This window comes from Bufo gargarizans, chromosome 4, assembly GCF_014858855.1.
Source record: "Bufo gargarizans isolate SCDJY-AF-19 chromosome 4, ASM1485885v1, whole genome shotgun sequence".
NCBI classification, from domain to species: domain Eukaryota; kingdom Metazoa; phylum Chordata; class Amphibia; order Anura; family Bufonidae; genus Bufo; species Bufo gargarizans.
Window position 1 is genome coordinate 85,841,420 of NC_058083.1, and position 16,040 is coordinate 85,857,459.

General features: G+C 43.1%; 1 protein-coding gene across 1 annotated transcript in view; it reads left to right on the forward strand.

The window, feature by feature from the left end:
- Positions 1 to 16,040, forward strand: part of PCCB (propionyl-CoA carboxylase subunit beta) — a 45,993-nt gene that overhangs the window by 24,377 nt on the left and 5,576 nt on the right. Inside the window, exons 11-12 of the mRNA XM_044289902.1 lie at positions 3,604 to 3,711; positions 13,434 to 13,534. Coding sequence (XP_044145837.1) covers positions 3,604 to 3,711; positions 13,434 to 13,534 — 209 coding nt within the window. The remainder of the gene's footprint in view (positions 1 to 3,603; positions 3,712 to 13,433; positions 13,535 to 16,040) is intronic.

Below are 16,040 nucleotides of genomic sequence, written 5' to 3' on the forward strand. Positions count from 1 at the left end.
TTGGGATTTTTCCAGTAGTGAGCAATTTTCGTTCTGGTTGCTATAATTCTTTCCCCGAATTATATCGAAGTTAATAGAGAGTAGGCTTTGGGCCATTGTTAATGAGATTGTGGTGCTACATATCTGTGATAAGATTATATTAATTGAATTCCATACAGGTTTGATTTCTCTGCATTCCCACCATATATGCTCCATGTTGGCTTCCGCCGCCGAACATCTCCAACACATGTTAGAAGCTAAAGGGTACATTTTAGATAATCTATAGGGGGTATAATACCACCTATATAGAATTTTTCTGGAGCTTTCTAGATGATTGACACATTTTCAGGATGCGCTTATGATGGAGAATGCAGAATCCCATTGTTCTGGTGGAATTACTATATTTAATGCAGATTCCCATTTACGTAGTAGCGGAATCAGTGGAGAGTCCAAACCATCAGTCATATGGTGATAACTGAGAGAAAGGGCTTTGAGACTGGACAGAGGGTTCCTCAGTATCTTCATCAGTGGAGAGGTATTAACGGCCACCAGGAGTTGCACCCTTTTTGCACCAATTCCTATTTGCAGGTATTTAAAAAAGTCTCTATAAGGAACTTTGAAGTTTAAAGTTAGATCTGAGAAACAATTAAGGGTGCTGTTGGTATAAAGATCTCCTAGTTTGTAGATACCCAGATCAATCCAATTATGAATATTTAACTCTGGGATACAATTACCCACGACCTCCAGTGGAATTTCAGATAGGGATATATTAAGAATATTCATTTTAGTTGTCAATGGGGTCCATAATTAAAGTGCCGCTTGTATTGTAGGAGAGATTTGTATTTTAATAGGGTTTTTGTAAAGATGTGGAGTAATAAAATACTTGAGGGTCTTTTACTCCCATTATATGATTCTCAATATCAATCCAATGCTTATCAGGCTGAATTAGCCATGAAAATCTCAACTGTTCAAAGATACATGCTCTGTAATATCTAATGACAGATGGGCAACCCAATCCTCCCTTGGAAATAGGCAAAAAGAGTGTGTTCGTTTGAACTCTTGTTTTTTTTTTTTATCTTGCCAAACATATTTGAGGAGCATTGATTGTATTTCTTTCAAGTATTTCATAGGTATAGAGACACAGAGATTGCGCAGCAAGTATAGGATTTGTGACATAATGAACATTTTTAAAGTTTATATTCTGCCCATCCATTAAATTTTGTGGTTTTTCATTTTAATAAGGTCATTTTTAATTTTCTCCTTTAGGGTTTTAAGTCTGGTTCTAAGTGAACCAACTGGATACCGGTTTATCCAGCTATCAATGGGGGTGGGTAACAGTCAACGAGTACAGAATCTCCTGGGAGACCTGCAGCAAAGAATGTAGGACATATAATGTAGTCTAGCAACTTTCTTTTATCAAAAAGGATATGTCCCTTGAATAGAGCGTAGAAGTCCCTTCCTGTCTAGTGAGACTTCAGGTCCACTCTTGAGTCAGGGTAGGTGGTCTTTTCTTCTGGGGCGAGATGAAGTCTTCATCCACTGTGATTAGGGACCATTTCTGGAGCAGCTTCATGGAGTCGCTCGGTGACGTGATCACGTGGGCGGTTCCATTTTTGAAGATCAGGAGTTTCATCGAATAGCCCCATCTGTATGGGATGTTGTGATCCCTGAGGATTTTAGTGGCCTCTGAGAATTCTCTACGCCTGTTTAACGTAGCAGCGGAGAGGTCTGAGAATATTAATATATTCTTGAAGCGATCTGGGAGGTCTTGGGTGGAGTTCGCTGCTTTGAGGATTAATTCCTTGAAATGGTAAAAGTGCAGCCTGGCGATGAGGTCTCTGGGAGTGCTTTTAGGTTTGGGGATTCTGTGCGCTCTGTCAATCATTAAGTCCCTTTGTTCCGCTTTTGGGATCAGAGCAACAAAATAATCAGTAAGAAAGTCCTTGATAGTGTCGGGGTCCATGGTCTCAGGGATTCCTCTAAATCTTAGGTTGCTGCGCCTTGAACGATCTTCAAGATCCGCTAATTGAGTTTTAGAGCCGTTATTTCATCCTCTGCTTCATTATGTGCGTCCACTAGTTGGTTGTAGGCGTTAGTAAATTCCTCCATTTTATCCTCAATATGGCTTGTTCTCTCTACAATTTGGGTAATATCTTTCTGTAAAACATAAAAAGCTGTGGAGATGTCTTTTTGTATGGAGTGCCTCAGATCACACAGCAAGGACCGTAGGGTGGCTTCAGTGACCGGTACTGACTGTCCACTAGTAGTGGGGGATGGGGAGGAGTGAATCGCAGGGATGTTTGACTCATTGTGTAAAGTCACATCTTTTTCAAAAGTGGGTGCTGCTGCTTCCTGCAGTATATTCTTGTAACTGGCTGCTGCAGCTTCTTGCTGATTTGAGAGGGGAGACTGATTCAGCCCTGCTGTTACAGATTAAGGGCTTCTCCCTCCAGCGCTCCTGGGAGACTTTCTATTTCCTGCACGGAGATAGAAGTCGGGTGCCACGTGGTGTGGAGAGCGAGCGCCATTTTGGATTTCCTCCTGGCCCTGAGCTCTGCTAAACGCTGCGATTTTGCTCGACGGCTCGCCCTTTTTCCTCACTCTGCCTATACCTGGTGATGGTAGGTGAGTGCCGGCTGGTGTTTGCCGCTATTATATCGTCGCTGGTGCCTGCTGTGAGCTGCTCCTTTGCCTTATGCTCTAGAGCTAGCGCAGGACGCGTCCGCGCAGCTCCACATCCGGCTCTTCCCCCCCCCCCCCCCCCCCCATAGCATTATATTGATTTATGATGCTATGTGATTCTATTTCTGCTACATCGGTCAGGACGGGAGCTCTCGCAGAAACGCTCTGCAAGTTCAACACATTGAACTCGCTCGTGTGAAACCAGCCTTAGGCTTCTTTCACACTTTTACATGATCAACACGAAAAACAATAATAAAATGCTAAATGGGTAGGGGCCACGCATACCGTTATCAGTAATGGAAGAACTTTTAGGCTACAACTACACTGCAACATGTCACACAATATATTTTATGCTAGTCTATGGTGTCCCACAAAAATTCATCTCGGATGTTTGTTTTATTTTGCTAATGTTGTGTCGCAGTGCGACATCATAGACTAGCATTATAAAAGCTTTAGGCTACATGTACACAAACGTTGTTTGTTTCAGTGTCTGTTCCTTTTTTTAATTTTTTTGCGGATAGGATGCAGACCCATTTATTTCAATGGGTCCGCAAAGTAGGTCCATTCCGTAGCCCCGCAAAAAAAAAAGAAAAGTCCTATTCTTGTCCGTTTTAGGCATTGTTACAATGGATCCGCAAAAAAAAAAAAAACACGGATGGCATACGGCAAAACGCATATGGTCTTGTGCATGTAGCCTTAAGGAACAAAATAGAATGAAGCTAAACAGATCCCATTGTATCAGGTTCATTTGGTAGTCCGTTTTGGTTCTTTGCCGAGAATTTTTTTTTTTCCTTCAGCTGTTTTTAGTGTAATATGTGACAGATGTGAACAGTGCCTCACAACATCATTTTAGTGAACAAGCAGTTACATTTGTGTTTGTATGGTTTTTGCTTTACCTTTCCTGTATAGAAATGTGACCCTTGTTACCGTGTTGTCTTCCAGGCTGCTTGGACATAAATTCGTCAGTAAAAGGTGCTCGCTTTGTCCGGTTTTGTGATGCCTTTCATATTCCCATCATCACTTTTGTAGATGTTCCAGGATTTTTGCCAGGTAATTGTAAAGTTGGACTTGATAATGTGGCTGTATACATGATATCGTGAATGGTCTTCCCTTCTCCACATAAGAATGCAGTTTACAGACGTGGACAAAATTGTTGGTACCCTTTGGTCAATGAAAGAAAAAGTCACAATGGTCACAGAAATAACTTTAATCTGACAAAAGTAATAATAAATTAAAATTCTATAAATGTTAACCAATGAAAGTCAGACATTGTTTTTCAACCATGCTTCAACAGAATTATGTAAAAAAATAAACTCATGAAACAGGCATGGACAAAAATGATGGTACCCCTAACTTAATATTTTGTTGCGCAACCTTTTGAGGCAATCACTGCAATCAAACGCTTCCTGTAACTGTCAATGAGACATCTGCACCTCTCAGCAGGTATTTTGGCCCACTCCTCATGAGCAAACTGCTCCAGTTGTGTCCGGTTTGAAGGGTGCCTTTTCCAGACTGCATGTTTCAGCTCCTTCCAAAGATGCTCAATAGGATTGAGGTCAGGGCTCATAGAAGGCCACTTTAGAATAGTCCAATTTTTTCCTCTTAGCCATTCTTGGGTGTTTTTAGCGGTGTGTTTTGGGTCATTGTCCTGTTGCAAGACCCATGACCTGCGACTGAGACCAAGCTTTCTGACACTGGCTAGTACATTTCTCTCTAGAATTCCTTGATAGTCTTGAGATTTCATTGTACCCTGCACAGATTCAAGACACCCTGTGCCAGACGCAGCAAAGCAGCCCCAGAACATAACCGAGCCTCCTCCATGTTTCACAGTAGGGACAGTGTTCTTTTCTTGATATGCTTCATTTTTTCGTCTGTGAACATACAGCTGATGTGCCTTGGCAAAAACTTCGATTTTTGTCTCATCTGTCCACAGGACATTCTCCCAGAAGCTTTGTGGCTTGTCAACATGTAGTTTGGCATATTCCAGTCTTGCTTTTTTATGATTCGTTTTCAACAATGGTGTCCTCCTTGGTCGTCTCCCATGTAGTCCACTTTGGCTCAAACAACGACGGATGGTGCGATCTGACACTGATGTTCCTTGAGCATGAAGTTCACCTTGAATCTCTTTAGAAGTCTTTCTAGGCTCTTTTGTTACCATTCGGATTATCCGTCTCTTAGATTTGTCATCAATTTTCCTCCTGCGGCCACGTCCAGGGAGGTTGGCTACAGTCCCATGGATCTTAAACTTATGAATAATATGTGCAACTGTACTCACAGGAACATCTAGTTGCTTGGAGATGGTCTTATAGCCTTTACCTTTAACATGCTTGTCTATAATTTTCTTTCTGATCTCTTGAGACAGCTCTTTCCTTTGCTTCCTCTGGTCCATGTCGAGTGTGGTACACACCATATCACCAAACAACACAGTGATTACCTGGAGCCATATATATAGGCCCAATGGCTGATTACAAGGTTGTAGACACCTGTGATGCTAATTAGTGGACACACCTTGAATTAACATGTCCCTTTGGTCACATTATGTTCTGTGTTTTCTAGGGGTACCATCATTTTTGTCCATGCCTGTTTCATGAGTTTATTTTTTTACATAATTCTGTTGAAGCATGGTTGAAAAACAATGTCTGACTTTCATTGGTTAACATTTATAGAATTTTAATTTATTATTACTTTTGTCAGATTAAAGTTATTTCTGTGACCATTGTGACTTTTTCTTTCATTGACCAAAGGGTACCAACAATTTTGTCCACGTCTGTACATGTCAGCCCATTACTGCTGTAAAGTGGACTGCAGGACAAACCGCAAGTATTTTAAAATTGTTAAAGGGGTTGGCCTCTTTCTGGTTATAGTTGACCAAAGTGTATATAAGATGATTATATGGCACTTACTAATATAGCCCTTGTTGAAATTGTGCACCATTTTCTATATTTTCACGAGGTACACAGTCTTTTTTGCTGTCTACAGAGGTCTTATAGAGGGTCATGTGATCAGGCAAATCACCTCCATGTGGCATCTCCTCCATTCAGATACACTGCTCCTGCCATCTGCACTTGTTCTGTTTGGAGTTAAGTACAGGTATGGTGTGTGTGAATGGAGGAGACATCACATGGAGGTGATTTTCCTGGTCATATGACCCTCCATCAGCAGCCATTTTATGGACAAGACCTCTGTGTGGACAGTACAAAAGACATTTTGTACCTTATAAAATACAGCAAATGATGCAGAATTTCAACAAAGACTATATTAGTTCCAAGGTTCCAAGTAGAGCTTCAACATGCAACAAGAAGAAATGGGAGTGAGACAAAATATTTTTTGAGCATTCAATTTAATGAAAACAACAAATAAACTGAAACAGGCTGTTTTTCAGCTGATCAAAAGTTTAGGACCACACCTCCCAAAAAAAAACTAACCCCCCCCCCCCCCCCCCCCCCCCCCCCAAAGCAGAAATCCAACTTCCAAACATAAACTCAGTAATGAGTAGCTCCGCCGTTATTGTTGATCACTTCAAAAATTCGTTTGGGCATGCTTGATGCAAGCGTTTCCATGAGGTGAGTGGGAACATTTCTGCAAGTGGTGAAGATGGCCGCACGAAGGCCATCTACTGTCTGGAACTGTTGGCCATTTTTGTAAACTTCCCTTGCCATCCATCCCCAAAGGTTCTCAATTGGATTTAGATCAGAAGAATACGCAGGATGGGCCAAAAGAGTGATGTTATTCTCCTGGAACAAGTCCCTTGTCCTGCGGGCATTGTGTACTGTAGCATTGTCCTGTTAAAAAAAAAAAAAAAAAAAAAAGATACTGTCGTTACCACACAGACGAGGGCCCTCAGTCATGAGGAATGCTCTCGGCAACATCTGGACATAGCCAGCGGCCGTTTGATGCCCCTGCACTTCCTGAAGCTACATTGTTCCTCTGAAGGAAAAAGCACCCCAGACCATTATGGCGCCCCCTCCACTGTGGCGCGTAGAAAACCTCTCAGGTGGGATCTGCTTATCATGCCAGTAGCGTTGGAAACCTTCAGGACCATCAAGGTTAAAAAAAATTCTCAGAGAATAAAACTTTCTTCCACCTTTTGAATGTCCCATGTTTGGTGCTCTCTTTCAAAATCCAAACTAGCAGTTCTGTGGCGTTCAAGGAGACTAGGCCTTTGAAGCCCTTCAGTCTCAGATGCCGTCTGATGGTTATGGGGCTGCAGTCAGCACCAGTAAGGGCCTTAATTTGGGTCGAGGATCGTCCAGTGTCTTGACGGACAGCCAATTGGATCCTCCGGCTCAGTGCTGATGACATTTTTTTGGGTCTTCCACTTGACTTTTTTGTTCCATAACTCTCAGGATCATTTAAGAAATTACAAATGACTGTCTTAGGCTACTTTCATACTTGCGTTCGGGGTTCCGCTTGTGAGTTCCGTTTAAAGCATGGATGTCAAACTCATGGCCCTCCAGATGTTGCAAAACTACAACTCCCATCATTCCTTGATAGCTGTAGTATGCCCAGGCATGATGGGAGTTGTAGTTTTGCAACAGCTGGAGGGCCACGAGTTTGACATCCCTGGTTTAAAGGCTCTCACAAGCGGCCTCGAACAGATCCGTACTGCCCCAATGCATTCTGAGTGGATGCGGATCCGCTCAGAATGCATCAGTCTGGCTCCGCTTGGCCTCCGTTCCGCTCAGCAGGCGGACACCCGAACGCAGCTTGCAGCGTTCGGGTGTCCGCCTGGCCGTACTGAGCCAAACGGATCCGTCCAGACTTACAATGTAAGTCAATGGGGACGGATCTGTTTGAAGTTGACACAATATGGTGCAATTTCGAACGGATCCGTCCCCCATTGACTTTCAATGTAAAGTCTGGACGGATCCGTCTGACTAACAATTAGACTTAGAATTTTTTTTCTCAAATATAATGCAGACGGATCCGTTCTGAACGGATCCCATCGTTTGCATTATAGGAGCGGATCCACTCCGAACGCAAGTGTGAAAGTAGCCTTACTGCGTCCCACCTCAGCAGCGATGGCGAGCTGTGAGAGACCCTGCTTATGCAGTTCAACAACCCGACCACGTTCAAAAAGAGTTTTTTTTGCCTTTGCCATCACAACGTGTTACTACCTGACAGAAAATGACTTTGCACAGATTTGGCCTTTTAAAGGCATGTGGTCCTAAACTTTTGATCAGTTGAAAAACAGCCTGTTTCAGTTTATTCGTTGTTTCCATTAAATTGAATGCTCAAAAAATGTTTTGTCTCACTCCCATTTCTTCTTGTTGCATGTTGAAGCTCTACTTGGAACCTTGTTAAGATCCAACAATGTAAAATATGATTGTTTTGCCTTTTTTTTTAAGTGGTCTTAAACTTTTTATCAAGACTGTATATATACACACTCTACATGCTAGACAAATCATTAACCTGATGTTTTTCACTTTCCAATGATTACTTGTTACTATTTTATTCAACAAATCATCTCTTGCTGCTAGTGTAGTGTCGTGGCCACAGCCCTGGTCTCCCATGAATAAGTCTCCATGAGATACGTTTCCCATACTCCTGAGTAGTACTGCTGTCCAGCAGACCGTCGTGACCCCACATCTCTCCTACCTGGCATGAGCAGGTTTGTGTCGGCTTGCAGATAAAACATCAAGTAGAAGAGAGAGGATGGCACATGCTTGATCAGCACATGGCAAGAGTCTACAGGTTCGAACCTGGCTAAAATTAGCCAGGGTGGCACCTGCTCGCTCTGCCGGGTTTCTGCTGTTTTAAATAGCAGAGACCCGGGGCTAATGTCAGAGATTGTTGATAATGCTGATAGCAGAAATTTAACCCCTCAGCTGCTGTGGTTAAATGTGCTGCAATTCTGGGCCTGGAATGGCTGCCCCACACAGCAATCAGGAGGAGCAGTTTGTCCAGATGCGCTGGGTCTCTCTCTAAAGAAACCAAGCATATCAAAGCTGTAGTTACCTATTGATGCCTGCAGGTGGCAGGGCCCCATAGGATAACAGCAAGTGGGGCTAAATCACTGCAATGTAATCTAAAAGCAACCTGAAGATCGTATATGCAAACCCCCTAGTAGTAGGGCGAAGAAAAATAATAATAATAATGTGAAAATAAACCTCTTTCCCCAGCTTTAGAATAAGGCTACTTTCACATCTGCGATTTCCCTTTACGCTATAGAGATCAGTCATAGAATCTCAGCAGCAGGGGAAAACTCTTCCATTTTGTCCCCATTCATTGTCAATGGGGACAAAACTGAACCAAACAAAATTGAGTGCACCAGAATGCATTCCGTTCTGTTTGGCTGCGTCCCCATCGCGGACAGAATAACTCTGCAAGCATCGTTTTTCTGTCTGCGGTGTGGTGCGGAGCAAGACGGATCCGTCATGACACACAATGTAAGTCAATGGTGGTGGATCCGTTTTCTCTGACACAAAAGAAAACTGATCCGTCCCCCATTGACTTTCAGTGGTGTTGATGACTGATCCGTCTTGGCTATTTTAGAGTTAAAACAACTGGATCTGTTCAGAATGGATGCAGACAATTATATTATTATGACGGAAGCGTTTTTGCTGATCCATGACGGATACCAGCAAAAACGCTGGTATGAAAGTAGTCTAATAAGAATCAAAATATATAAATATCATAGGCATTGCCATGTCCCAAAATGTCCAAACTATAAATGTATTTATCACATACAATGGACTCTGTAATGGGGGGAAAATATAAAAAAAAAAATGATTTGCTGTTTTTATGTTACATCTTTACTTCTCCCAAAATACGGTAAATAATTGATCAAAAAGTCACACACACTCCAAAATGGTATCAATAAAAACTACAGATCATCCAACAAAAAATACGGTAAGTTCTCACACAGCTCCATAGCCCTAACTTACCTAAAAGGTATGGAGGTCAGAAAAAGGCGATGAAAATGAAAAATTAAATTTTTTGCAAAGTAATTTTTTTCAGTATTAGTGCTCTTTCACACCTGCGTTCTTGTCTTCCGGCATAGAGTTCCGTCGTCGGGGCTCTATGCCGGAAGAATCCTGATCAGTTTTATCCTAATGCATTCTGAATGGAGTGAAATCCGTTCAGGATGCATCAGGATGTCTTCAGTTCCGGAACGGAACGTTTTTTGGCCAGAGAAAATACCGCAGCATGCTGCGCTTTTTGCTCCGGCCAAAAATCCTGAAGACTTGCCGCAAGGCCGGATCCGGAATTAATGCCCATTGAAAGGCATTGATCCGGATCCGACCTTAAGCTGAACGTCGTTTCGGCGCATTGCCGGATCCGACGTTTAGCTTTTTTAGAGTGGTTACCATGGCTGCCGGGACGCTAAAGTCCTGGCAGCCATGGTAAAGTGTAGCGGGGAGCGGGGGAGCAGCATACTTACCGTCCGTGCGGCTCCCGGGGCGCTCCAGAGTGACGTCAGGGCGCCCCACGCGCATGGATGATGTGATCGCATGGCACGTCATCCATGCGCATGGGGCGCTCTGACGTCACTCTGGAGCGCCCCGGGAGCCGCGCGGACTGTAAGTATACCGCTCCCCCACTCCTACTATGGCAACCAGGACTTTAATAGCGTCCTGCCTGCCATAGTAACACTGAAAGCATTTTGAAGACGGATCCGTCTTCAAATGCTTTCAGTACACTTGCGTTTTTCCGGATCCGGCGTGTAATTCCGGCAAGTGGAGTACACGCCGGATCCGGACAACGCAAGTGTGAAAGAGGCCTTAACTCAATTCCACCCCATTTGGATTTTTTTTCCAGCTTCCCACTACATTGTAACAGTAAATGGTTACATTAGAAAGTAAAACTTTCCCTGCAAAAAAGCCCTTTAGCCATATGAGTGGAAAAAAATTCATAAATAAATATGGCTCTGCAAAGCAAAACAGCTAAAACAATCATTTCAGAGACTTTATTATATTGTAATACAGTTTAACAAGTTGAACTTTCCTGAACTGGAATACCCTTTTTGTTGATTACCTTTTAGTTTTTTTCATTCGCATTCTCGATTGATTTGCCAAGTGGATTTTGAAATCTGCAGCATGTCAATTCTCTGAATTTTTATTTTTTTGTGTGCATATTTACAGGTCATCAATATCCGATGAGCGGGGGTCTGACACCCCTGCCGATCAGCTGTATAAGGAAACTGCATGCAAGGGCCGTCTCTGTTCCTCCTTTGCCATAGCAGCAGCAGGGAGACGACAGATGCGCACTGTGCGTGCCGTTTCCTTATACAGCTGATCGGGGGGTGCTGGGTGTCGGACCCCCGCCGATTTGATATTGAAGACCTATACTGAGGATAGGTCATCAATATTAAAAGCCCGGAAAACCCCTTTAACCCTTTCCAATGAAAAGGTGAAATAGGCGGAAAATCTGGAAGTATCATGTGGTTTTGGGTGCGGAAACACGCAAAAACCCGAACGGGTGTGCAGGTACCAGTAAGTGTGCATGGAATGGTCAAGACTATGATCAAGTATTAGGTATTTTGTTTAAAGGGAATCTGTCACCTAGTTTTACCGTATAGAGCTGCGGACATGCACAGATAGATCTCCGCTAGCATGTCCGCAATGTACCTGTCCCATAGCTCTGTGTGGTTTTATTTCGTTTAAAAAATTATTTTATAGATATGTAATTTAACCAAGTAAGGTGCCCAAGGCGTGGTTACTTATGGTTAAGGAGCCCAGCACCGCCTGCATCCAGGAATCTCCTCCTTGCTCACGAAGTTACAGTGCCGTAATCTCGCGATGCGCAGTTTATTCACTGAGGCTGATGCCAGCAAAGGGAACAAACACTGCCAGCACTGTGCATGCGCTAGCTCGCGCATCGTGAGATTACGGCACTGTAACTTCGTGAGCAAGGAGAAGATTCCTGGATGCAGGCGGTGCTGGGCTCCGTAACACACCTTGGGCACCTTACTTGGTTAATTTACATATCTATAAAATAATTTTTTAAACTAAATAAAACCACACAGAGCTATGGGACAGGTATATTGTGGACATGCTAGCGGAGATCTATCCGTGCATGTCCGCAGCTCTATAGGGTAAAACTAGGTGACAGATTCCCTTTAAGGGAGTCTGTCTGCAGTTTTGAGCATACGAAACCTTTGGAGAACTTTTACCGTCAGAAGTGTGAATATGAACTTTATTCTGCTCCGCACTGAGCTGCTTCACAGCCCCTCCCTTCTGCTCGAAGTGATAACTGTAGCATCCAACCAGGAGAACACTACAGAAGGGAGGCAGTGTGAAGCAGCTCATTGCAGAGTGCACTTCACAGTGAAGCCCTGTCCTGGGCATTTGTAGGACTGGAATCTGGCAGAATAAAAGGACATATTCACATTACTTCTGATAGTAAAAACGCTAAGGCCCCTTTCACACAGGCGAGATTTCCACACGGGTGCAATGCGTGAAGTGAACGCATTGCACCCGCACTGAATCCGGACCCATTCATTTCTATGGGGCTGTGCACATGAGCTGTGATTTTCACGCATCACTTGTGCGTTGCATGAAAATCTTAGCATGCTCTTTATTGTGCGTTTTCCACGCAACGCAGGCGCCATAGAAGTGAATGGGGCTGCGTGAAATCGCAAGCATGTGCGGATGCGGTGCGATTTTCACACACGGTTGCTAGGAGACAATCGGGATGGAGACCCGATAATTATTATTTTCCCTTATAACATGGTTATAAGGGAAAATAATAGCATTCTGAATACAGAATGCATAGTACAATAGCGCTGGAGGGGTTAAAAAAAATAATTTAACGCGCCCTAATCCACTTGCTCGCGCACCCCGGCTTCTCTTCTGTTATCTGTGCAGGAAAAGGACCTGTGGTGACATCACTATGGTAAAAGATCATGTGATGGACCATGTGATGACCGGAGTGACTTCACCACAGGTCCTTTTCCTGCACAGAAGACAGACAGAAGAGATTCCGGGCTGCGCGAGCAAGTCGATTAAAGTGAGTTAAATTATTATTTTTAATTTTTTTTAACCCCTCCAGCGCTATTGTGCTATACATTCTGTATTTAGAATGCTATTATATATTAAGGGGAAATAATACAATCTACAGAACACCGATCCCAAGCCCGAACTTCTGTGAAGAAGTTTGGGTACCAAACATGCCGATTTTTCTCATGCGGGTGCAAAACGCATTACAATGTTTTGCGCTCACGCGGAAAAATCACACATGTACCCGCACCTTTTCCCGCAATGCCCGTGTGAAACCAGCCTAAGGCTACTTTCACATCAGCATTTTTTAATTCAGGTTTTGAGATCCGGCACAGGATCTCAAAACCTAAATAAAACACTTCTGTTTAATTTAGTACATCCAGATGCATCCATTTTGTCCGGATCAGGTTGTATTAGATAGAAGTTGAACCAACCGGATCTGGCATTAAAATTGTAAAGTCAATGGGGGCTGGATCAGTTTTTTGTTTTTTTTTCAATAATGAAAAAAACTGATCCGGCACCATTCACATCCATTGATTTTCATGCAGGATCTGGCTTGTTCAGTTTCGCCGACTGGACACACAATATGGAACGGATGCATCCTGATCATTTTTTTCCCCCATTGACAATGAATGGGGACAAAACTGAATTGTTGTGGGCTTTTTTTTTTTTTTTTTGATCCTCTGTCAGATCTCAAAACCGGAAACCAAAAACAATGAGGTGAAAGTAGCCTAAACAGTGTGTTTGTACTGCCTTTTACTGCCCCTGCCTAGTACAGTCAGCATCCCCTTCAGTACTCAAAACTCTGAATTGTACTTTTTTTTTTTATAGGCACTGCTCAGGAATATGGAGGTATAATCCGACATGGGGCAAAACTTCTGTTTGCCTTTGCAGAGGCTACTGTACCCAAGATTACAGTTATTACCAGAAAGGTATGCTCATAAGTAGAAGGAAATTTCAGGGCTCCCTTGTGTCTAAATGTGCTAATTACCGTGTGCGGGTTAGGCAACATTGCAGCAACAAATGTAAGCCAAGACTAAAGCAGAGTTCACATCAGGGTTGAGCCTTTCCGTTCTCCTGCTCAGTTATAGGAGCAGGAGAATAGAAAGAAAGGATTCGGCACATAACTGAGCTGAACGGAGCCTACGCACTATAATGGGGTCCGTTAGGTTTCTGCTCAGAGGAACATTTTTGAAGCGGAGACAAAACTGATCCTATTATAGTCTATGGGGTCCATAGGCTCAGTTATGTGCCAAATCCGTCCTTTCAGTTCTCCTGCTCCTATAATAGAGCAGGGGAACGGAAAGGCTGAACGCTGATGTGAACTCAGCCTTAGTTGACATGCAAATCGGCACAGATGACTAAAAATAATGGCTTTGCAGCTAAACATATTTTTAAATTGCTGCAATATACACTCACCTAAAGAATTATTAGGAACACCTGTTCTATTTCTCATGAATGCGATTATCTAGTCAACCAATCACATGGCAGGTGCTTCAATGCATGTAGGGTTGTGGTCCTGGTCAAGACAATCTCCTGAACTCCAAACTGAATGTCAGAATGGGAAAGAAAGGTGATTTAAGCAATTTTGAGCGTGGCATGGTTGTTGGTGCCAGACGGGCAGGTCTGAGTATGTCACAATCTGCTCAGTTACTGGGATTTTCACGCACAACCATTTCTAGGGTTTACCAAGAATGGTGTGAAAAGGGAAAAACATCCAGTATGCGGCAGTCCTGAGGGCAAAAATGCCTTGTTGATGCTAGAGGTCAGAGGAGAATGGGCCGACTGATTCAAGCTGATAGAAGAGCAACGTTGACTGAAACAACCACTCGTTACAACCGAGGTATGCAGCAAAGCATTTGTGAAGCCACAACATGCACAACCTTGAGGCGGATGGGCTACAGCAGAAGACCCCACCGGGTACCACTCATCTCCACTACAAATAGGAAAAAGAGACTACATTTTGCACGAGCTCACCAAAATTGGACTGTTGAAGACTGGAAAAATGTTGCCTGGTCTGAGTCTCAATTTCTGTTGAGACATTCAAATGGTAGAGTCCGAATTTGGCGTAAACAGAATGAGAACATGTTTCCATCTTGCCTTGTTACCACTGTGCAGGCTGGTGGTGGTGGTGTAATGGTGTGGGGGATGTTTTCTGGGCACACTTTAGGCCCCTTAGTGCCAATTGGCCATCGTTTAAATGCCACAGGCTACCTGAGTATTGTTTCTGACCATGTCCATCCCTTCATGACCACCATGTACCCATCCTCTGATGGCTACTTCCAGCAGGATAATGCATCATGTCACAAAGCTCGAATCATTCCAAATTGGTTTCTTGAACATGACAATGAGTTCACTGTACTAAAATGGCCCCCACAGTCAGCAGATCTCAACCCAATAGAGCAGAACGGGAGCTTCATGCCCTGGATGTTGATCCCTCAAATCTCCATCAACTGCAAGATGCTATCCTATCAATATGAGCCAACATTTCTAAAGAATGCTATCAGCACCTTGTTGAATCAATGCTACGTAGAATTAAGGCAGTTCTGAAGGCAGAAGGGGGTCCAACACCATATTAGTATGGTGTTCCTAATAATTCTTTAAGTGAGTGTAGATTGCCAACAGCGTTTAGCTACAATCACTTTGGCCTCAGGATTGGTGGCCCTTTCATATGGTCAGTATTTTTAAGCCCAAACCAGGAATGGAACCTACAGAGAAGGGTATGACAAAGATTTTAGCTCTTCTGTGTTTTGGACACGCTTCTGGTCTTGGCAAGTAGCCATGACTGGTAAACTGTCACACAGATGTGCATGCAAATGGAGGTATTTCCTTGGACAGGGTTTCAGCTGTGCCCACTGGATGCTGTGATTACAGTTGTGTTCAAAATTATTCAACCCCCAATGCTGTAAAGGGTTTTAGGGAATTTAGTGTACATTTGTAATTGTGTTCAGAATGAAATCTTACAAGGACTTTTTAAAGAACCAAATGCAACTAAAATGACCAATTGTTTTTGTAATACAGTATTAAATGTTTTTTTTTTTAATTTCTTCATTGAGACAATTATTCAACCCCTTAAAGACTACCACTCTTAAGAACATAGGTTAATTCAAGTGTTTTCGATCAGGTATTGAAAACACCTGTGGATGTCAAGGATCAGCAATCAAGCATAATAAGCACCAATTAGGCAGATTTAAAAGGACTGTGATACTCAGCTCCTTCTAGACATTTACTGGTGTGTTTACAAAACATGGTAAAGTCAAGAGAATGGTCCAGGAAGACAAGAGAAGAGGTGATTTCTCTTCACAGGAAGGGCAATGGCTATAAGAAGATTGCAAAAATGTTAAACATACCAAGAGACACCATAGGAAGCATCATTCGCAAATTCAAGGCAAATGGAACTGTTGAAACGCTACCTGGTCGTGGCAGAAAGAAGATGCT